Source organism: Salmo salar, chromosome 26 (genome assembly GCF_965601325.2).
Source record: "Salmo salar chromosome 26, fSalSal1, whole genome shotgun sequence".
NCBI lineage: Eukaryota > Metazoa > Chordata > Actinopteri > Salmoniformes > Salmonidae > Salmo > Salmo salar.
Window position 1 is genome coordinate 46,892,723 of NC_138316.1, and position 23,322 is coordinate 46,916,044.

General features: G+C 44.0%; 1 protein-coding gene across 1 annotated transcript in view; it reads right to left on the reverse strand.

The window, feature by feature from the left end:
* Positions 1-349: 349 nt before the first annotated feature.
* Positions 350-23,322, reverse strand: part of s27a2 (Very long-chain acyl-CoA synthetase) — a 37,184-nt gene continuing 14,211 nt past the window's right edge. The window contains 6 exon segments of the mRNA NM_001141797.1: positions 350-938; positions 1,387-1,517; positions 3,441-3,538; positions 4,062-4,257; positions 4,488-4,578; positions 5,074-5,268. Coding sequence (NP_001135269.1) covers positions 762-938; positions 1,387-1,517; positions 3,441-3,538; positions 4,062-4,257; positions 4,488-4,578; positions 5,074-5,268 — 888 coding nt within the window. The 3' untranslated portion in view covers positions 350-761.

The following is a 23,322-nucleotide window of genomic DNA, read 5'->3' on the forward strand; positions in this document are numbered from 1 at the left end:
ATACCAGGTAACAGTTATTACTGACTAAAACAGGCTGGACTGGATACCTGGTAACAGTTATTACTGACTAAAACAGGCTGGACTGGATACCAGGTAACAGTTATTACTGACTAAAACAGGCTGGACAGGAAATGCAGTGTTCTGGCAGTAACGAGAGTAGTTACTGTGCTTCTGAAATTATTATGATAGTTTTTTTGGGTGAAGAGTTTTTATAGAAAATGTTTTACCACGCTGACGGATACTCCTCTCCTCTGTTTAAACAAGAACTATTACAGTCGCTGGGACGAAGAGTGGCACTGTTTCCACAAAGGTTCACTAATATAAACACAAAAATTGAAACACAACATGCAACAATTTCAATGATTTTATTGAGTTACAATTCTTATGAGGAAATCAGTCAATTGAAATAAATTCATTAGGCCCTAATCTATGGATTTCACATGACTGGGCAGGAGCGCAGCCATGGGTGGGCATAGGAGGGCATAGGCCCACCCACTTGGGAGCCAGGCCCAGCCAATCAGAATTAGTTTTTCCCCACAAAAGGGCTTTATTACAGACAGAAATACTCCCAAGTTTCATTAGCTGTCCGGGTGGCTGGTCTCAGACGATCCCGCAGGTGAAGAATTAGGGCTGGCGTGGACTAAAACAGGGAGGGACTAAGTAATGCTCATTTTTGTTTTCCGTTGCAAAACATTTTTGAAACGTTTTCCATTGCATGCCCTAATGAATAGGACCCAGGAGTAGTATCACCACAGATCTGTTCACAGCTTGATGATGCCTGCCACTATGGAGCTGTAGATCTGGCCAGTCATTGGTGTGTAACTCTGCTTTCTCTCCTGTAGGATGTACAGAGGGTCTGTGATGCTGGCCGGGTCGAAACCTTCCTCCACTAACCTCACCTTCATCTGCTTGAAGGTCCCCGTCACCTCCACCGCATTCTGGATGGGGGTGGAGAGACAGACAGAGAGAGACAGAAGAGAGACAGAAGAGAGACAGAAGAGAGACAGAAGAGAGAAAGAAGAGAGACAGAAGAGAGACAGAAGAGAGAGGGGGCGTAGAGAGACATGTAAACACACACAGGCTTTTAGCTCAGTGGACTATTCACTATTCATCTCCAGGGAGAGATCTGTCAGGGAGAATAGAACATTACAAAAACAATGAATTTAGCATTATAGATTGGTTTTATTTTTACATTTAAGATTTATTTAACGAGGCAAGTCAGTTAAGAACAAATTATTTTTTACAATGAGGGCCTACCCCCGGCCAAACCCGGACGACACTGGGCCAATTGTGCGTCGCCCTATGGGACTCCCAATCACAGCCGGATGTGATACAGCCTGGATAGTATAGATGTAATATAAGGAAGGAAGACTTTTGAATAGTTACCTGGATGCGTATGAAGCGGGGCCGTGCATACACCGGTAGGTAGCTGGCTACATGGCTGAATGTTTTGTTGCCGTCAAACTGTTCTCCCCCCTTCACCGTGACGGCAGCCATTCCTATCCTCCCCTCGTTGCCTTGGAGACAGAACACAACAATCCCTCATTCCAACAACTAAACAACCAGAACGCATCATACTGTGACATGGAACCCAAACCGGCTGCGCATGCGCCATCGTGCGCTATCGTGCATAAATTCATTTTGTCCCCCTACACCAAAAGCGATCACGACACGCATGTTAAAATATCAAAACAAACTCTGAACCAATGACATTAATTTGGGGACAGGTCGAAAAACATTAAACATGTATGGCAATTTAGCTAGTTTGCCTGCAATTGTTAGCTAATTTGTCTTATTTAGCTAGCTTGCTGTTGCTAGCGAATTTGTCCTGGGATATGAACATTGAGTTGTTATTTCACCTGAAATGCACGAGGTCCTCCACTCCGACAATTAATCCACACATAAAACGGTCAACTGAATCATTCCTAGTCATCTCTCCTCCTTCCAGGATTTTTCATCTTTGAACTTATATGGTGATTGGCATCTAAACTTTCATAGTATTACCACAACCGGCAACACAGTTCGTCTTTCAATCACCCACGTGGGTATAACCAATGAGGAGATGGGTACCTGCTTCTATAAACCAATGAGGAGATGGGAGAGGCAAGACTTGCAGCGTGATCTGCGTCACCAATAGAAAGGACTTCTATTTTAACACAATAGAAAGGAGTTCTATTTTAGCCCTTGGCAACGCAGACGCTCACTGGCGCGTGCGAGCAGTGTGGGTGCAATAATTGAATAACATGGATTTCAAAATGTATTTTGCAACGCTGGTTACTTTGTGTGTTGAATGTGAAAAAGATGTTTGCAATGGGAAGCAATAGTTGTACATTTCAATTGGGAAATGCTTATAGTGATGGTTGTGTTTTTGTATTCTTATGATTGGGACCTATTGGTTTATTATGTCAGAGTGAATGGACTGCTTACCCTGTAAAACCCTCTGCAGTCTAAGCCCTGTCTAATGGATGGGGGGGGGGGGGGGGGGGCGTTCTACTAAGCTATATGGAATTGTTTTAAGAAGGTCATACCAAGGATAATTTCAATATTTGATTTTGAATTTTAAGACCCCTTGAAGTATAAAAAAAAAAAGATAGAAAAAACTGATTTGATGTAAAAGTGAATTTGTCCTTACTGCTATTAGCCCATACAAACACATTGAATAACAAGTTTGTTCTGAAGTGCTTGTCCTATTGGTCTGACAAACATCGCTCTAGCTCAGTCACCTTTCACTGCAGATGCAGAAGTGCGACATCGGCGGATGTGGTGGATTGAGACGCCAATGCAAGATATCTCTAGTTTAAACTGACAGATTATTATGGGGATTTCTGTACTATGTTAATTTGATTTTAAGGTAAAGGTTAGGGTTCCCTGCTACTTGGATTAAGGTTAGGGTTAGATTTACCTGGTACATGGATTAAGGTTAGGGTTAGATTTACCTGGTACTTGGATTAAGGTTAGAGTTAGATTTACCTGGTACTTGGATTAAGGTTAGGGTTAGATTTACCTGGTACTTGGATTAAGGTTAGGGTTAGATTTAACTTCTACTTGGATTAAGGTTAGGGTTAGATTGATCTGGTACTTGGATTAAGGTTAGGGTTAGATTTACCTGGTACTTGGATTAAGGTTAGGGTTAGATTTACCTGGTACTTGCATTAAGGTTAGGGTTAGATTTACCTGGTACTTGGATTAAGGTTAGGGTTAGATTTACCTGGTACTTGGATTAAGGTTAGGGTTAGATTTACCTGGTACTTGGATTAAGGTTAGGGTTAGATTTACCTGGTACTTGGATTAAGGTTAGGGTTAGATTTACTTGGTACTTGGATTAAGGTTAGATTTACCTGGTACTTGGATTAAGGATAGGGTTAGATTTACCTGGTTCTTGGATTAAGGTTAGGGTTAGATTTACCTGGTACTTGGATTAAGGTTAGGGTTAGATTTACCTGGTACTTGAACACCGTAGACATTTGCCTCTTGGACAAAGTCTATCAGGGTGAGGATGTCAGCTACTTCAGTTGTGGCCACATTCTCTCCCTTCCACCTGTAGGGGTCAATACAACTCCACTAAATATAATATAATATGTTCTCTCCCTTCTACCTGTAGGGTCAATACAACTCAACTAAATATAATATAATATGTTCTCTCCCTTCCACCTGTAGGGGTCAATACAACTCAACTAAACATAATATGTTCTCTCCCTTCTACCTGTAGGGGTCAATACAACTCAACTAAATATAATATGTTCTCTCCCTCCACCTGTAGGGGTCAATACAACTCAACTAAATATAATATGTTCTCTCCCTTCCACCTGTAGGGGTCAATACAACTCAACTAATATAATATAATATGTTCTCTCCCTCCACCTGTAGGGGTCAATACAACTCAACTCAATATAATATGTTCTCTCCCTTCTACCTGTAGGGGTCAATACAACTCAACTAAATATAATATAATATAATATGTTCTATACCTTCTACCTGTAGGGGTCAATACAACTCCACTAAATATAATATAATATGGTTCCATATATTTGTAATGCCATACTGTAGGTCAGGACATGTACCTGAATGTATCTCCGACTCGATCCTGAAAGTAAATAAAGTTGTCCTGGCCTATCTTCAGCAGGTCTCCACTGTTAAAGTACAGATCTCCTTTCTGAATCACGTCTCTCAGTCTCTTCTTCTCTGTCTGCTGGCTGTTAGCGTATCCAACAAAAGGAGCGATGTCTGTGATCTTGGACACCAACAGTCCTGTCTCACCTTCAGGAAGACAAACGCACACACACACACACACACACCATAATGTATACCCACACCAACATTCCTGTCTCTTCCTTAGGGAAAGGGTCAAACCCCCACACATGAATAGCATAATGTACATTGAGATAGGTGTGATTTTCAGGTCGTTATTGTACACCAGAATGTGTCCACAATAACCTCCCTGGTTAAATTAAGGCCAACACTAACACACCTATGAAACAGCATCTCACCTTTAGGAGCTTCTACACACAGTCCGGTAGAGTCTCTGATTGGTTCATCTCTCTCTGTGTCGTATTTAATCAGAGCATAAGGAAACAGCTTCTATAAGAGAGACAGGAGAGACACCTCTATGACATCACTGTGATAAAGACACGGAATTTCAGTTGATGTTCGGACCCCAACCCTGATAAAATGTCCAATGTAAGAAGTACTACCTTTACCAATTAATACAAATAAAAGTGTCTAGCTATCTTAAGATAAATGTACTAACTGTGAGTCTGGATAAGAGCATCTTCTAAATGATTCAAATGTCATATAAATGTAGAGGGAAGCATGATATCTCAGTAGAGTTGGAGTCAATTCCATTTCAATTCAGTAACTGAAATTAAATGGAATTGTCCCCAACCCTGGTTCTTTTAGGAGTCAGATCTTCAGGCCCCTTAGTCATAAAGTGTCTCAGAGTAGGAGTGCTGATCTAGGATCCAGTTTATCCTTTTAGATCATAATGAATAAGGTTTCGTGAACAGGGATCATCACTCTGAGAGGCATTATGAATCCGGGCCCAGGACACAGGGCTGTTCAGGAGTCAGTCCTTACCCGGTGTAGGTAGTTGACTCGTCCGATAGCTCCTATCTTCCCGGTGTAGTTGATCAATCCCACATTGCCCTCAGTTGAAGCATAAAACTCCCTCACGTAGATGTTCCCAAAGCGGTTCAGGAATTCCCTCCATATCTCTGCTCTCACACCGTTACCAATGGCCAGCCTGACGTTGTGCTCTCTGTCGTTGTCTCTCTGCAACGTTGGGAGAAAAACACAAACATTCATCTTTTACATGCTTTTATTTTTTGTATGTCAATCAGTTCAGACGTCCTTTGTCCTCCTCTTGTCGTGTCCCGTGTGTATGTATATATATTTTCTTTGCATATCTTTTTACATCTTTTTTTTCTAAAAACTCAACCTCAAAACACTCTCCTGCAACCCGCCTCACCAATTTAAAAAAAAAAGTATTATTTACCTCATCTGAAATCCACAACAGAAGCTAGCCAGAGGTTAGCCAGTTCACTGGCTAACGTTGGAGTTCAGCTAGCCACGGTTAGCGGTCCTCAGCTATCCACTAGCTTGAAAAGCTATCGCCAGTTTTTGTACAGCGCGACTCAGACCAGAGCATATCGGACCTATTCTCTTTCCATATCCCCGGTTTTCTACCGCAGGCTCTGGACATTTCCACCTGGATCTTGCAGTTAGCTAGCTGCTACCTGAGTGACTATTGGCAACGTCGGTCCCGGAGTTAACATAAATTATTCCGGAGCTAGCCAGCTGAAGAGTTCCATCAGCCACTACTGGGCTATTCCGGAGCTAGCCAGCTGAAGAGTTCCATCAGCCTCTCCTGGGCTACAATCACCTATCCGGACCCGTTTTACTGCCGATGCGGAGCCCCATCGGGCCTTCTCGACTGGACCACCGACGTTATCTGCCCGAGGGAGTTATCCAACTGGCCCCTCCGTCGCGACGTAACCTGATCGCCCATCTGCGGCCGGCTAATCGTTAGCTGTCTTATCGGCTGCTATCTGAATAGGTCTATCGGACAATTTTCTTGGGCCACTATAACTAACTATTTTGCCAATTGGACTGGTCCCCCCTACCACACAGAACCCCACGAATCTACAGACGGAAACGCACGAGGTGGCTAAAAACAGACCTCCCTCCATCTTCTACCAGCTTGCTACCTATGGCTCGGCTAGTTATCTAATTCTCACTGGACCCTTTGATCACTCGGCTAAGCATGCCTCTCCTTAATGTCAATATGCCTTGTCCATTGCTGTTCTGGTTAGTGTTTATTGACTTATTTCACTGTAGAGCCTCTAGCCCTGCTCATTATACCTTATCCAACCTCTCAGTTCCTCCACCCACACATGCTATGACATCTTCTGGTTTCAATGATGTTTCTAGAGACAATATCTCTCTCATCATCACTAAATGCCTAGGTTTACCTCCACTGTATTCACATCCTACCATACCTTTGTCTGTACATTATACCTTGAAGCTATTTTATCGCCCCCAGAAACCTGCTCCTTGTTCTCTCTATTCCGGACGTCACAGACGACCAATTCTTATAGCTTTTATCCGTACCCTTATCCTCATCCTTCTCTCTTCCTCTGGTGATGTAGAGGTGAATCCAGGCCCTGCAGTGCCTAGCTCCACTCCTACTCCCCAGGCGCCCTCTTTTGATGACTTCTGTAACCGTAATAGCCTTGGTTTCATGCATGTTAACATTAGAAGCCTCCTCCCTAAGTTTGTTTTATTCACTGCTTTAGCACACTCTGCCAACCCGGGTGTCCTAGCCGTGTCTGAATCCTGACTTAGGAAGTCCGCCAAAGGGATGAAGATTTCAGAGTTTAACTACAATGTTTTCAGACAAGATAGAACGGCCAAAGGGGCGGTGTTGCAATCTACTGCAGAGAGAGCCTGCAGAGTTCTGTCCTACTATCCAGGTCTGTACCCAAACAATTTGAACTTCTACTTTTAAAAATCCATCTCTCTAAAAACAAGTCTCTCACCGTTGCCGCCTGCTATAGACCACCCTCGGCCCCCAGCTGTGCTCTGGACACCATATATGAACTGATTGCCCCCCCATCTATCTTCAGAGCTCGTGGTACTAGGTGACCTAAACTGGGACATGCTTAACACCCCAGCCATCCTACAATCCAAGCTTGATGCCCTCAATCTCACACAAATTATTAATGAACCCACCAGGTACCACCCCAAAGCCGTAAACACTGGCACCCTCATAGATATCATCCTAACCAACTTGCCCACTAAGTACACCTCTGCTGTTTTCAACCAAGATCTCAGCTATCACTGCCTCATTGCCTGCATCCGTAATGGGTCAGCTGTCAAACGACCTCCACTCATCACTGTCAAACGCTCCCTGAAACATTTCAGCAAGCAAGCCTTTCTAATCGACCTGGCCCTGGTATCCTAGAAGGATATTGACCTCATCCCGTCAGTAGAGGATGCCTGGTTATTTTTTTTTTTAAATGCCTTCCTCACCATCTTAAATAAGCATGCCCCATTCAAGAAATGTAGAACCAGAAACAGATATAGCCCTTGGTTCTCCCCAGACCTGACTGCCCTTAACCAACACAAAAACATCCTGTGGCATTCTGCATTAGCATCGAACAGCCCCCGTGATATGCAACTTTTCAGGAAAGTTAGAAACCAATATACACAGGCAGTTAGAAAAGCCAAGGCTAGCTTTTTCAAGCAGAAATTTGCTTCCTGCAACTCAAACTCAAAAAGTTCTGGGACATTGTAAAGTCCATGGAGAATAAGAACACCTCCTCCCAACTGCCCACTGCACTGAGGAAAGGAAACTCTGTCACCACCGATAAACCCACTATAATTGAGAATTTCAATAAGCATTTTTCTACGGCTGGCCATGCTTTCCACCTGGCTAACCCTACTGCAGTCAACAGCACTGCACCCCCCACAGCTACTCACCCAAGCCTTCCCCATTTCTCCTTCTCCCAAATTCATTCAGCTGATGTTCTGAAAGAGCTGCAAAATCTGGACCCCTACAAATCATCCGGGCTAGGCAATCTGGACCCTTTCTTTCTAAAATTATCTGCCGGAATTATTGCAACCCCTATTACTAGCCTGTTCAACCTCTCTTTCGTGTCGTCTGAGATTCCCATAGATTGGAAAGCAGCTGCGGTCATCCCCCTCTTCAAAGGAGGGGACACTCTTGACCCAAATTGCTACAGACCTATATCCATCCTACCCTGCCTTTCTAAGGTCTTCGAAAGCCAAGTCAACAAACAGATTACCGACCATTTCGAATCCCACCGCACCTTCTCCGCTATGCAATCTGGTTTCAGAGCTGGTCATTGGTGCACCTCAGCCACGCTCAAGGTCCTAAACGATATCGTAACCGCCATCGATAAGAAACAATACTGTGCTGCCGTATTCATTGACCTGGCCAAAGCTTTCGACTCTGTCAATCACCACATCCTCATCGGCAGACTCAATAGACTTGGTTTCTCAAATGATTGCATCGCCTGGTTCACCAACTACTTCTCTGATACAGTTCAGTGTGTCAAATCGGAGGGCCTGTTGTCAGGACCTCTGGCAGTCTCTATGGGGGTACCACAGGGTTCAATTCTTGGGCCAAGTCTTTTCTCTGTATACATCAATGATGTCGCTCTTGCTGCTGGTGAGTCTCTGATCCACCTCTACGCAGACGACACCATTCTGTATACTTCTGGCCCTTCTTTGGACACTGTGTTAACAACCCTCCAGACGAGCTTCAATGCCATACAACTCTCCTTCCGTGGCCTCCAACTGCTCCTAAATACAAGTAAAACTAAATGCATACTCTTCAACCGATCGCTGCCTGCACCTGCCCGCCTGTCCAGCATCACTACTCTGTACGGTTCTGACTTAGAATATGTGGACAACTACAAATACCTAGGTGTCTGGTTAGACTGTAAACTCTCCTTCCAGACTCACATCAAACATCTCCAATCCAAAGTTAAATCTAGAATTGGCTTCCTATTTCGCAACAAAGCATCCTTCACTCATGCTGCCAAACATACCCTCGTAAAACTTACCATCCTACCGATCCTCGACTTCGGCGATGTCATTTTCAAAATGGCCTCCAATACCCTACTCAACAAACTGGATGCAGCCTATCACAGTGCCATCCGTTTTGTCAACAAAGCCCCATATACTACCCACCACTGCGACCTGTACGCTCTCGTTGGCTGGCCTTCGCGTCATAATCGTCGCCAAACCCACTGGCTCTAGGTCATCTACAAGACCCTGCTAGGTAAAGTCCCCCCTTATCTCCGCTCACTGGTCACCATAGCAGCACCTACCTGTAGCACGCGCTCCAGCAGGTATATCTCTCTGGTCACCCCCAAAGCCAATTCCTCCTTTGGCCGCCTCTCCTTCCAGTTCTCTGCTGCCAATGATTGGAACGAACTACAAAAATCTCTGAAACTGAAAACACTTATCTCCCTCACTAGCTTTAAGAACCAGCTGTCAGAGCAGCTCACAGATCACTGCATCTGTACATAGCCCATCTATAATTTAGCCCAAACAACTACCTCTTCCCCTACTGTATTTATTTATTTGATTTATTTTGCTCCTTTGCACCCCATTATTTCTATTTTGCACTATCTGCTACTACAAATCTACCATTCCAGTGTTTTACTTGCTATATTGTATGTACAGTGGGGGAAAAAAGTATTTGATCCCCTGCTGATTTTTGTACGTTTGCCCACTTACAAAGAAATGATCAGTCTATAATTTTAATGGTAGGTTTATTTGAACAGTGAGAGACAGAATAACAACAACAAAATCCAGAAAAATGCATGTCAAAAATGTTAAAAGGATTTGCATTTTAATGAGGGAAATAAGTATTTGACCCCTCTGCAAAACATGACTTAGTACTTGGTGGCAAAACCCTTGTTGGCAATCACAGAGGTCAGACGTTTCTTGTAGTTGGCCACCAGGTTTGCACACATCTCAGGAGGGATTTTGTCCCACTCCTCTTTGCAGATCTTCTCCAAGTCATTAAGGTTTCGAGGCTGACGTTTGGCAACTCGAACCTTCAGCTCCCTCCACAGATTTTCTATGGGATTAAGGTCTGGAGACTGGCTAGGCCACTCCAGGACCTTAATGTGCTTCTTCTTGAGCCACTCCTTTGTTGCCTTGGCCGTGTGTTTGGGTCATTGTCATGCTGGAATGCCCATCCACGACCCATTTTCAATACCCTGGCTGAGGGAAGGAGGTTCTCACCCAAGATTTGACAGTACATGGCCCCGTCAAATGATGCGGTGAAGTTGTCCTGTCCCCTTAGCAGAAAAACACCCCCAAAGCATAATGTTTCCACCTCCATGTTTGACGGTGGAGATGGTGTTGTTGGGGTCATAGGCAGCATTCCTCCTCATCCAAACACGGCGAGTTGAGTTGATGCCAAAGAGCTCCATTTTGGTCTCATCTGACCACAACACTTTCACCAGTTGTCCTCTGAATCATTAAGATGTTCATTGGCAAACTTCAGACGGGCATGTATATGTATTCTTGAGCAGGGGGACCTTGCGGGCGCTGCAGGATTTAAGTCCTTCACGGTGTAATGTGTTACCAATTGTTTTCTTGGTGACTTTGGTCCCAGCTGCCTTGAGGTCATTGACAAGATCCTCCTGTGTAGTTCTGGGCTGATTCCTCACCGTTCTCATGATCATTGCAACTCCCCGAGGTGAGATTTTGCATGGAGCCCCAGGCCAAGGGATATTGACAGTTCTTTTGTGTTTTTTTCATTTGCGAATAATCGCACCAAATGTTGTCACCTTCTCACCAAGCTGCTTGGCGATGGTCTTGTAGCCCATTCCAGCCTTGTGTAGGTCTACAATCTAGTCCCTGATATCCTTGGAGAGCTCTTTGGCCTTCGCCATGATGGAGAGTTTGGAATCTGATTGATTGATTGCTTCTGTGGACAGGTGTCTTTTTTACAGGTAACAAGCTGCGGTTAGGAGCACTCCCTTTAAGAGTGTGCTCCTAATCTCAGCTCGTTACCTGTATAAAAGACACCTGGGAGCCAGAAATCTTTCTGATTGAGAGGGGGTCCAATACTTATTTCCCTCATTAAAATGCAAATCAATTTATAACATTTTTGACATGCGTTTTTCTGGATATTTTTGTTGTTATTCTGTCTCTCACTGTTCAAATAAACATACCATTAAAATTACAGACTGATCCTTTCTTTATCAGTGGGCAAACGTACAAAATCAGCAGGGAATCAAATACTTCCCCCCCCCCCCCCCCACTTTACTTTGCCACCATGGCCTTTTTTGCCTTTACCTCCCTTATCTCACCTCATTTGCTTACATTGCATATAGACTTATTTTTCCACTGTATCATTGACTGTATGTTTGTTTTACTCTATGTGTAACTCTGTGTACAACTTGTATGTTGTCTAACTGCTTTGCTTTATCTTGGCCAGGTCGCAATTGTAAATGAGAACTTGTTCTCAACTTGCCTTAAATAAAGGTGAAATAAATAAAATAAAATAAAAAGACAAATGTATACATTGGGTGAACAATAATGATTTTCTAATAAAAAAAATATTTGAACAGTGATATAGTGTATTACCATTAGAGACAGGAGTATGTACAGTCATATAGTGTATTACCATAAGAGACAGGAGTCTCTACAGTCATAGAGACAGGAGTCTCTACAGTCATATAGTGTATTACCATTAGAGACAGGAGTCTGTACAGTCATATAGTGTATTACCATTAGAGACAGGAGTCTCTACAGTCATATAGTGTATTACCATTAGAGACAGGAGTCTGTACAGTCATATAGTGTATTACCATTAGAGACAGGAGTCTCTACAGTCATATAGTGTATTACCATTAGAGACAGGAGTCTCTACAGTCATATAGTGTATTACCATTAGAGACAGGAGTCTGTACAGTCATAGAGACAGGAGTCTCTACAGTCATATAGTGTATTAACATTAGAGACAGGAGTCTGTACAGTTGGTTTGAGTTCCAGGCAGTAAAACAGACATTTTAAAAACAACTCAAGTGGATATCATGTAACCTCAGTATGACCTTGCCATCACAAATTGTTTTCAGAATGTAAATCAAAACCTTAAAGTACCAATATCTTTGCCTGGCTTCCCAAACGCCTTGCATTGGCCAAACGCTATGCCACACCCACGGACGTTAGTTTCTTCTCTGCAATGAGTCTGGATCTGAGTTCCTCCCTGTCAATTTCTAGAACACAAACACATTCTAAACTTTCTGATTGGTCCCAGAAAACAATGGGTTGGGCCAGAGCCAGAACACAAGTGGTTAACTTCTTTGGGCTAGGGGGCAGTATTTTGACGTCTGGATGAAAAGCGAACCCAAAGTAAACTGCCTGCTACTCAGGCCCAGAAGCTAGGATATGCATATAATTAGTAGATTTGGATAGAAAACACTCTGAAGTTTCTAAAACTGTTAGAATAATGTCTGTGACTATAACAGAACTGATTTGGCAGGCGAAGCCCGAGCACAATTCGAGGTCATTGTGTTTTCCAATTATTTTCTATGGGAAGCCCTATTTATGAAGAACCTGGTTGTAGTTCCTATGGCTTCCACTAGATGTCAACAGTCTTTCGAAATTGTTCGATGTTTTTCTTTTGAGAAATTAGGAAGTATGGCTGTTCTTTGTAAGTGTCACTCCAGGTGGACTCTACTGTTTCGCTGCGCGTGAACTGGAACACGCTTCACGTTGTTTTTATCCGGTATTGGAAACAGTTTATTCCGTCTTCAATTTTATCGATTATTTACATTTTAGGATACCTGAGGTTGGATTAGGAACGTTGTTTGAAATGTTTGGACCAAGTTTACAGGTAACTTATTAGATACTTTGTAGTCATGTTGGGCGAGTTGGAACCGGTGTATTTCTGAATCAAACGCGCCAAATAAATTGACATTTTGGGGATATAAAGAAGGAATTTATCGAACAAAATGACCATTCATTGTGTCAATGAGACATTTGGGATTGCAAAAAGAAGGAGATCTTCAAAGGTAAGGCATTTATTATATGGATATTTCTGAGTTTTGTGTCACACCAGCCTGGTTGAAAAATTATTTTAATGCGTTTGAATATTGATATTCCTGAAGTTTGAATTTGGCGCGCTGCCATTTCACTGGATGTTGTCAAATCGATCCCGCTAAAGGGATTGGCGCGTGCCTGTTTTTTGTGTCTGTTTTCCTTGCCTGAAGCTGTTTTCCTCTCCGCTACAGTTCTGCCCGCTCTGACTCTGGTCCCTGTCTCCAGTCCCACGTCTCATCATCCTACTCTGTCCTGGATTCCCCACTCTGCTACTCCCTTGGATTCCCCTCCGGACTTGCTTACCCTGTCCCAACCCCTCTCGCTCCAGTCTCAGCCTCCTCACCTGGTTTCCTGCAACCCGCCCGAGCTTCCCCTGACCTGCACTCCATCTTCCCCGTGTTTCTATAAATACTTTGGTTACTTCATCCCAGTCTCCTTGTCTGAGTCTGCTCTTGGGTTCCCCTATTCCACTCCGTGTAACAATATCTAGGTACAGTACATTCAGTTCCAAAAGCCATTTGGAAAAAACTGAAAAGAAAACTAACATTGTAAGCTAACATTATATTAGGTTCTATAACATTCTAAACTAACATTCTAACCTAATGTTTTATAACATTCTAACCTAACGTTCTATAACATTCTAACATAACATTCTATTACATTCTAACCTAACATTCTATTACATTCTAACCTAACGTTCTATAACATTTTAACCTAACATTCTATAACATTCTGACCTAACATTCTATAACATTCTGACCTAACATTCTATAACATTCTAACCTAACATTCTATAACATTCTAACCTAACATTCTATAACATTCTAACCAAACGTTCTATAACATTCTAACCAAACGTTCTATAACATTCTAACCTAATGTTCTATGACATTCTAACCTAACGTTCTATAACATTCTAACCTAACATTCTATTACATTGTAACGTAACATTCTAACCTAACGTTCTATAACATTCTAACCTAACGTTCTATAACATTCTAACCTAACATTCTAACCTAACGTTCTGTAACATTCTAGCCTAACGTTCTATAACATTCTAACATAACATTCTATTACATTCTAACCTAACATTCTATAACATTCTAACCAAACGTTCTATAACATTCTAACCAAACGTTCTATAACATTCTAACCTAATGTTCTATGACATTCTAACCTAACGTTCTATAACATTCTAACCTAACATTCTATTACATTGTAACGTAACATTCTAACCTAACGTTCTATAACATTCTAACCTAACGTTCTATAACATTCTAACCTAACATTCTAACCTAACGTTCTGTAACATTCTAGCCTAACGTTCTATAACATTCTAGCCTAACGTTCTATAACATTCTAGCCTAACGTTCTATAACATTCTAGCCTAACGTTCTATAACATTCTAGCCTAACGTTCTATAACATTCTAACCTAACGTTCTATAACATTCTAACCTAACGTTCTATAACATTCTAACCTAACATTCTATAACATTCTAACCTAACATTCTATAACATTCTAACCTAACGTTCTATAACATTCTAACCAAACGTTCTATAACATTCTAACCTAACATTATTTTGAACTATCCCAATAAAAGGTTTGAAAATATGACCCGCCATACGTGATTACATTCCCCTTCCCTGACCCAGAGATTTGGTTTCCCAGCCTAAGCCTCAGCCCCCAGCCCCAGCCCCCAGCCTACCACTGACTGTCATTACACATGGTTGAGTTCCTAAGTAAAGGCCACTAGCTATTCTGAGAGGACCACCAGATCAGACCCACGAGGGTGCGTCCTAAATGGCAACCTATTCCCTTTATACTCTAGTCCACTACTGTTGCTCTGGTGAAACTATAGAGGGAATAGGTTGCCATTTGATATGTAGCTGTAGACCATTAGGCTGTGGGAGGGTCACATGGTGTGTCTGTACGTGGAGAGGGGTTCACTTACAATGTTGGGAACACAGAATGTTTACATTGCTATCCAGGCCACGCCTTTGAGGGCCCTGAAATATGACGGCCATAAAAAGTAAGGGGACGTGGATGACGTGCAAACCAATATTTAATTTCTGAATTGGTTACAATTAGTTTAGGGTTTAAGGTTAGGGGTTGGGCTCGTTGGGGGGTCAACGGGATGCTAGTCAGAAAAGTCTTATAAAAGTCTCTCCACATGAATTCTGGGGAAAGGCTCCTTTCGGGAGTTTTGGTGTTGAGAAGAAGACAGAACAGTCTGCATGTAGCCTCGTCCAGAACTGTCTGCATGTAGCCTCGTCCAGAACTGTCTGCATGTAGCCTAGTCCAGAACTGCCTGCATGTAGCCTCGTCCAGAACTGCCTGCATGTAGCCTAGTCCAGAACTGTCTGCATGTAGCCTCATCCAGAACTGCCTGCATGTAGCCTAGTCCAGAACTGTCTGCATGTAGCCTAGTCCAGAACTGTCTGCATGTAGCCTAGTCCAGAACTGTCTGCATGTACTGTAGCCTAGTCCAGAACTGTCTGCATGTAGCCTAGTCCAGAACTGTCTGCATGTAGCCTAGTCCAGAACTGTCTGCATGTAGCCTAGTCCAGAACTGTCTGCACGTACTGTAGCCTAGTCCAGAACTGTCTGCATGTAGCCTAGTCCAGAACTGTCTGCATGTAGCCTAGTCCTGAACTGTCTGCATGTAGCCTAGTCCAGAACTGCCTGCATGTAGCCTCGTCCAGAACTGTCTGCATGTAGCCTAGACCTGAATTGTCTGCATGTAGCCTAGTCCAGAACTGTCTGCATGTAGCCTAGTCCAGAACTGTCTGCATGTAGCCTAGTCCAGAACTGTCTGCATGTAGCCTAGTCCAGAACTGTCTGCATGTAGCCTAGACCAGAACTGTCTGCATGTAGCCTAGTCCAGAACTGTCTGCATGTAGCCTAGTCCAGAACTGTCTGCATGTAGCCTAGTCCAGAACTGCCTGCATGTAGCCTAGTCCAGAACTGTCTGTATGTAGCCTAGTCCAGAACTGTCTGCATGTAGCCTCGTCCAGAACTGCCTGCATGTAGCCTCGTCCAGAACTGTCTGCATGTAGCCTAGTCCAGAACTGTCTGCATGTAGCCTAGTCCAGAACTGTCTGCATGTACTGTAGCCTAGTCCAGAACTGTCTGCATGTAGCCTAGTCCAGAACTGTCTGCATGTAGCCTAGACCAGAACTGTCTGCATGTAGCCTAGTCCAGAACTGTCTGCATGTAGCCTAGTCCAGAACTGTCTGCATGTACTGTAGCCTAGTCCAGAACTGCCTGCATGCAGCCTAGTCCAGAACTGTCTGCATGTAGCCTAGTCCTGAACTGTCTGCATGTAGCCTAGTCCAGAACTGCCTGCATGTAGCCTAGTCCAGAACTGTCTGCATGTAGCCTAGACCTGAATTGTCTGCATGTAGCCTAGTCCAGAACTGTCTGCATGTAGCCTAGTCCAGAACTGTCTGCATGTAGCCTAGACCATAACTGTCTGCATGTAGCCTAGACCTGAACTGTCTGCATGTAGCCTAGACCTGAACTGTCTGCATGTAGCCTAGACCAGAACTGTCTGCATGTAGCCTAGTCCAGAACTGCCTGCATGTAGCCTAGTCCAGAACTGTCTGTATGTAGCCTAGTCCAGAACTGTCTGCATGTAGCCTAGTCCAGAACTGTCTGCATGTAGCCTAGTCCAGAACTGTCTGCATGTAGCCTAGTCCAGAACTGTCTGCATGTAGCCTAGTCCAGAACTGTCTGCATGTAGCCTAGTCCAGAACTGTCTGCATGTAGCCTAGTCCAGAACTGTCTGCATGTAGCCTAGTCCAGAACTGTCTGCATGTAGCCTAGTCCAGAACTGTCTGCATGTACTGTAGCCTAGTCCAGAACTGCCTGCATGTACTGTAGCCTAGTCCAGAACTGTCTGCATGTAGCCTAGTCCTGAACTGTCTGCATGTAGCCTAGTCCAGAACTGCCTGCATGTAGCCTCGTCCAGAACTGTCTGCATGTAGCCTAGACCTGAATTGTCTGCATGTAGCCTAGTCCTGAACTGTCTGCATGTAGCCTAGTCCAGAACTGTCTGCATGTACTGTAGCCTAGTCCAGAACTGCCTGCATGCAGCCTAGTCCAGAACTGTCTGCATGTAGCCTAGTCCAGAACTGCCTGCATGTAGCCTAGTCCAGAACTGCCTGCATGTAGCCTAGTCCAGAACTGTCTGCATGTAGCCTAGACCATAACTGTCTGCATGTAGCCTAGACCTGAACTGTCTGCATGTAGCCTAGACCTGAACTGTCTGCATGTAGCCTAGACCTGAACTGTCTGCATGTAGCCTAGTCCAGAACTGTCTGCATGTAGCCTAGACCTGAACTGTCTGCATGTAGCCTAGTCCAGAACTGTCTGCATGTAGCCTAGTCCAGAACTGCCTGCATGTAGCCTAGTCCAGAACTGCCTGCATGTAGCCTCGTCCAGAACTGCCTGCATGTACTGTAGCCTAGTCCAGAACTGTCTGCATGTAGCCTAGTCCAGAACTGTCTGCATGTACTGTAGCCTAGTCCAGAACTGTCTGCATGTACTGTAGCCTAGTCCAGAACTGTCTGCATATACTGTAGCCTCGTCCAGAACTGTCTGCATGTACTGTAGCCTAGACCTGAACTGTCTGCATGTAGCCTAGACCTGAACTGTCTGCATGTAGCCTAGACCTGAACTGTCTGCATGTAGCCTAGTCCAGAACTGTCTGCATGTAGCTTAGTCCAGAAAATAAAAGGTGATAGCATCTTCCATAAAATGGCATCTCCCAACTGCCTGCATATTTTTACCTCCAAAAAGAGGTAGATGAGAAACGTCTTCTACCATAATATCCAGATTGAACCCTAACCTATCAATGACATTTTCAACTCGATCAATTGTCTGGATTCAATCCAACTCAATTGAAAATATCACTTTAGAACTTTCCACGTCAGTGACATTGATAACAGTAAGGTGACACTGGGAATCCTAATGATTCTATTTCTGACGCTACAGCTGTGGCCGGGTTGTAAAACAACCTCGCTGGAGAGATTTGGAAGTGGCTGAGAGGGTCTCGGTCTGATTGGACACACAGAGGGAGCAGTTCGCGCCACAAAGCCTGGGCATAAACCACACCTGGCTTCAAGTAGTATTTGGAATCTTTTGAATAGTTTAGATGTGCTTGATTGAACATGCCTGATGCAATGGAACCAATGGAACCAATGGAACCAAGTCCAACAAGTCCAAACCCCACCCATCAACCTGTCCAGGAACGCTCAGTCAGAAAACACTGACTCAAAGTATTTGAACATTTCAAATAGTATTTGAACATGCAGAAAAAGCTCTCTGTGGCACCCTGCCTCTGGTGTAACCTAACCCATCTGTCTGAATACTGGGAAGAAGATCACTTGACTTGAACAATCTGGATTCCACTATTCTGTTAACGCTAGTCTGTAATGCCAGTCTGTGACACTAGTCTGTAACACTAGTCTGTTAACGCTAGTCTGTTAACGCTAGTCTGTGACACTAGTCTGTGACACGAGTCTGTAAAACGAGTCTGTAACACTAGTCTGTAAAACGAGTCTGTGACACTAGTCTGTGACACTAGTCTAACACTAGTCTGTGACACTAGTCTAACACTAGTCTGTAACACTAGTCTGTAACACTAGTCTGTGACACTAGTCTGTGATGCCAGTCTGTAACACTAGTCTGTGACACTAGTCTGTGACACTAGTCTGTAATGCCAGTCTGTAACACTAGTCTGTGACACTAGTCTGTAATGCCAGTCTGTAACACTAGTCTGTGACACTAGTCTGTGACATTAGTCTGTAACACTAGTCTGTGACACTAGTCTGTAACACTAGTCTGTGACACTAGTCTGTGACACTAGTCTGTAACACTAGTCTGTAACACTAGTCTGTGACACTAGTCTGTAATGCCAGTCTGTGACACTAGTCTGTAATGCCAGTCTGTGACACTAGTCTGTGACACTAATCTGTAACACTAGTCTGTAACACGAGTCTGTAACACGAGTCTGTAACACTAGTCTGTAACACTAGTCTGTAATGCCAGTCTGTAACACTAGTCTGTAATGCCAGTCTGTAACACTAGTCTGTAATGCCAGTCTGTAACACTAGTCTGTAATGCCAGTCTGTAACTCTAGTCTGTAATGCCAGTCTGTGACACTAGTCTGTGACACTAGTCTGTAATGCCAGTCTGTGACACTAGTCTGTGACACTAGTCTGTGACACAAGTCTGTAACACTAGTCTGTAACACTAGTCTGTAATGCCAGTCTGTAACACTAGTCTGTAATGCCAGTCTGTAACACTAGTCTGTAACACTAGTCTGTAACACTAGTCTGTAATGCCAGTCTGTAACACTAGTCTGTGACACTAGTCTGTGACACTAGTCTGTGACACTAGTCTGTAACACTAGTCTGTAATGCCAGTCTGTAACACTAGTCTGTAATGCCAGTCTGTAACACTAGTCTGTAATGCCAGTCTGTAACACTAGTCTGTAATGCCAGTCTGTGACACTAGTCTGTAACACTAGTCTGTAATGCCAGTCTGTAACACTAGTCTGTAATGCCAGTCTGTAACACTAGTCTGTAACACTAGTCTGTAACACTAGTCTGTGACACTAGTCTGTAACGCCAGTCTGTAACGCCAGTCTGTAACACTAGTCTGTGACACTAGTCTGTGACACTAGTCTGTAATGCCAGTCTGTAACACTAATCTGTAACTGTAGTCTGTGACACTAGTCTGTGACACTAGTCTGTGACACTAGTCTGTAATGCCAGTCTGTGACACTAGTCTGTGACACTAGTCTGTGACACTAGTCTGTAATGCCAGTCTGTGACACTAGTCTGTGACACTAGTCTGTGACACTAGTCTGTAATGCCAGTCTGTGACACTAGTCTGTGACACTAGTCTGTGACACTAGTCTGTAACACTAGTCTGTAATGCCAGTCTGTGACACTAGTCTGTGACACTAGTCTGTGACACTAGTCTGTGACACTAGTCTGTAATGCCAGTCTGTGACACTAGTCTGTGACACTAGTCTGTGACACTAGTCTGTAACACTAGTCTGTGACACTAGTCTATGACACTAGTCTGTAACACTAGTCTGTAACACTAGTCTGTGACACTAGTCTGTAATGCCAGTCTGTAACACTAGTCTGTGACACTAGTCTGTAATGCCAGTCTGTGACACTAGTCTGTGACACTAATCTGTGACACTAGTCTGTGACACTAGTCTAACACTTGTCTGTAACACTAGTCTGTAACACTAGTCTGTAATGCCAGTCTGTGACACTAGTCTGTGACACTAGTCTGTGACACTAGTCTGTGACACTAGTCTGTAACACTAGTCTGTAACACGAGTCTGTAACACTAGTCTGTGACACTAGTCTGTAACACTAGTCTGTGACACCAGTCTAACACTAGTCTGTAATGCCAGTCTGTAACACTAGTCTGTAACACGAGTCTGTAAAACGAGTCTATAACTGTAGTCTGTGACACTAGTCTGACACTAGTATGCAACTGTAGTCTGTGACACTAGTCTAACATGTGGGTTCACCATAGCTCAGTGGGTTAGAGCATGGAAGATGCCGGAAACACCAGAGATGTGGGGTTTGATTCCAGCATGGCCCCCGCATTGAAACACCAGAGATGTGAGAACTGATTCCAGCATGGCCCCTGCATGGAAAACACCAGAGATTTGAGAACTGATTCCAGCATGGCCCCCGCATGGAAAACACCAGAGATTTGAGAATTGATTCCAGCATGGCCTCCGCATGGAAAACACCAGAGATTTGAGAATTGATTCCAGCATGGCCCCCGCATGGAAAACACCAGAGATGTGGGGTTTGATTCCAGCATGGCCCCTGCATGGAAAACACCAGAGATGTGAGAACTGATTCCAGCATGGCCCCCGCATTGAAACACCAGAGATGTGGGAACTGATTCCAGCATGGCCCCTGCATGGAAAACACCAGGGATGTGGGAACTGATTCCAGCATGGCCCCTGCATGGAAAACACCAGAGATGTGAGAATTGATTCCAGCATGGCCCCTGCATGGAAAACACCAGAGATGTGAGAATTGATTCCAGCATGGCCCCTGCATGAAAAACACCAGAGATGTGGGGTTTGATTCCAGCATGGCCCCTGCATGGAAAACACCAGAGATGTGAGAATTGATTCCAGCATGGCCCCTGCATGAAAAACACCAGAGATGTGGGGTTTGATTCCAGCATGGCCCCCGCATGGAAAACACCAGAGATTTGAGAATTGATTCCAGCATGGCCTCCGCATGGAAAACACCAGAGATTTGAGAATTGATTCCAGCATGGCCCCCGCATGGAAAACACCAGAGATGTGGGGTTTGATTCCAGCATGGCCCCTGCATGGAAAACACCAGAGATGTGAGAACTGATTCCAGCATGGCCCCCGCATTGAAACACCAGAGATGTGGGAACTGATTCCAGCATGGCCCCTGCATGGAAAACACCAGGGATGTGGAACTGATTCCAGCATGGCCCCTGCATGGAAAACACCAGAGATGTGAGAATTGATTCCAGCATGGCCCCTGCATGGAAAACACCAGAGATGTGAGAATTGATTCCAGCATGGCCCCTGCATGGAAAACACCAGAGATGTGAGAATTGATTCCAGCATGGCCCCTGCATGAAAACACCAGAGATGTGGGGTTTGATTCCAGCATGGCCCTTGCATGGAAAACACCAGAAATGTTGGAATTGATTGCAGCATGGCCCCGGCATGGGTTCCTCATGGCCCCCGCATGATCCCTGCATGCTGCCAAGTGGCCTACTATCATGTTGTTATTATTAGTGTGTACTCTACAGCCCTGGGTCAAAAATATAATGTGAAATACTTTTAAATCCTTGTCTGAAACATGGCTGAAAACATGCCTGGTCAGTCATATACCCTATCCCAGAGAGAATATGTATGCCTTTTCCGAGCCAGAAAGGGTCCATACCTCCTGCTTATGTGGCATGAAGCAGCTTGATGTACAAATAAACCCCCTGAACAGGATGCTACGAACCATAGCAACTACTATGTCATTACTATGTCATAAACCCCCTGAACAGGATGCTACGAACCATAGCAACTACTATGTCATTACTATGTCATAAACCCCCTGAACAGGATGCTACGAACCATAGCAACTACTATGTCATTACTATGTCATAAACCCCCTGGACAGGATGCTACGAACCATAGCAACTACTATGTCATTACTATGTCATAAACCCCCGGACAGGATGCTAGAAACCATAGCAACTACTATGTCATTACTATGTCATAAACCCCCGGACAGGATGCTACGAACCATAGCAACTACTATGTCATTACTATGTCATAAACCCCCTGGACAGGATGCTACGAACCATAGCAACTACTATGTCATTACTATGTCATAAACCCCCTGGACAGGATGCTACGAACCATAGCAACTACTATGTCATTACTATGTCATAAACCCCCTGGACAGGATGCTACGAACCATAGCAACTACTATGTCATTACTATGTCATAAACCCCCTGGACAGGATGCTACGAACCATAGCAACTACTATGTCATTACTATGTCATAAACCCCATGGACAGGATGCTACGAACCATAGCAACTACTATGTCATTACTATGTCATAAACCCCCTGAACAGGATGCTACAACCATAGCAACTACTATGTCATTACTATGTCATAAACCCCCTGGACAGGATGCTACGAACCATAGCAACTACTATGTCATTACTATGTCATAAACCCCCTGGACAGGATGCTACAACCATAGCAACTACTATGTCATTACTATGTCATAAACCCCCTGGACAGGATGCTACGAACCATAGCAACTACTATGTCATTACTATGTCATAAACCCCCTGGACAGGATGCTACGAACCATAGCAACTACTATGTCATTACTATGTCATAAACCCCCTGAACAGGATGCTACAACCATAGCAACTACTATGTCATTACTATGTCATAAACCCCCTGGACAGGATGCTACGAACCATAGCAACTACTATGTCATTACTATGTCATAAACCCCATGGACAGGATGCTAGAAACCATAGCAACTACTATGTCATTACTATGTCATAAACCCCCTGGACAGGATGCTACGAACCATAGCAACTACTATGTCATTACTATGTCATAAACCCCCTGGACAGGATGCTACGAACCATAGCAACTACTATGTCATTACTATGTCATA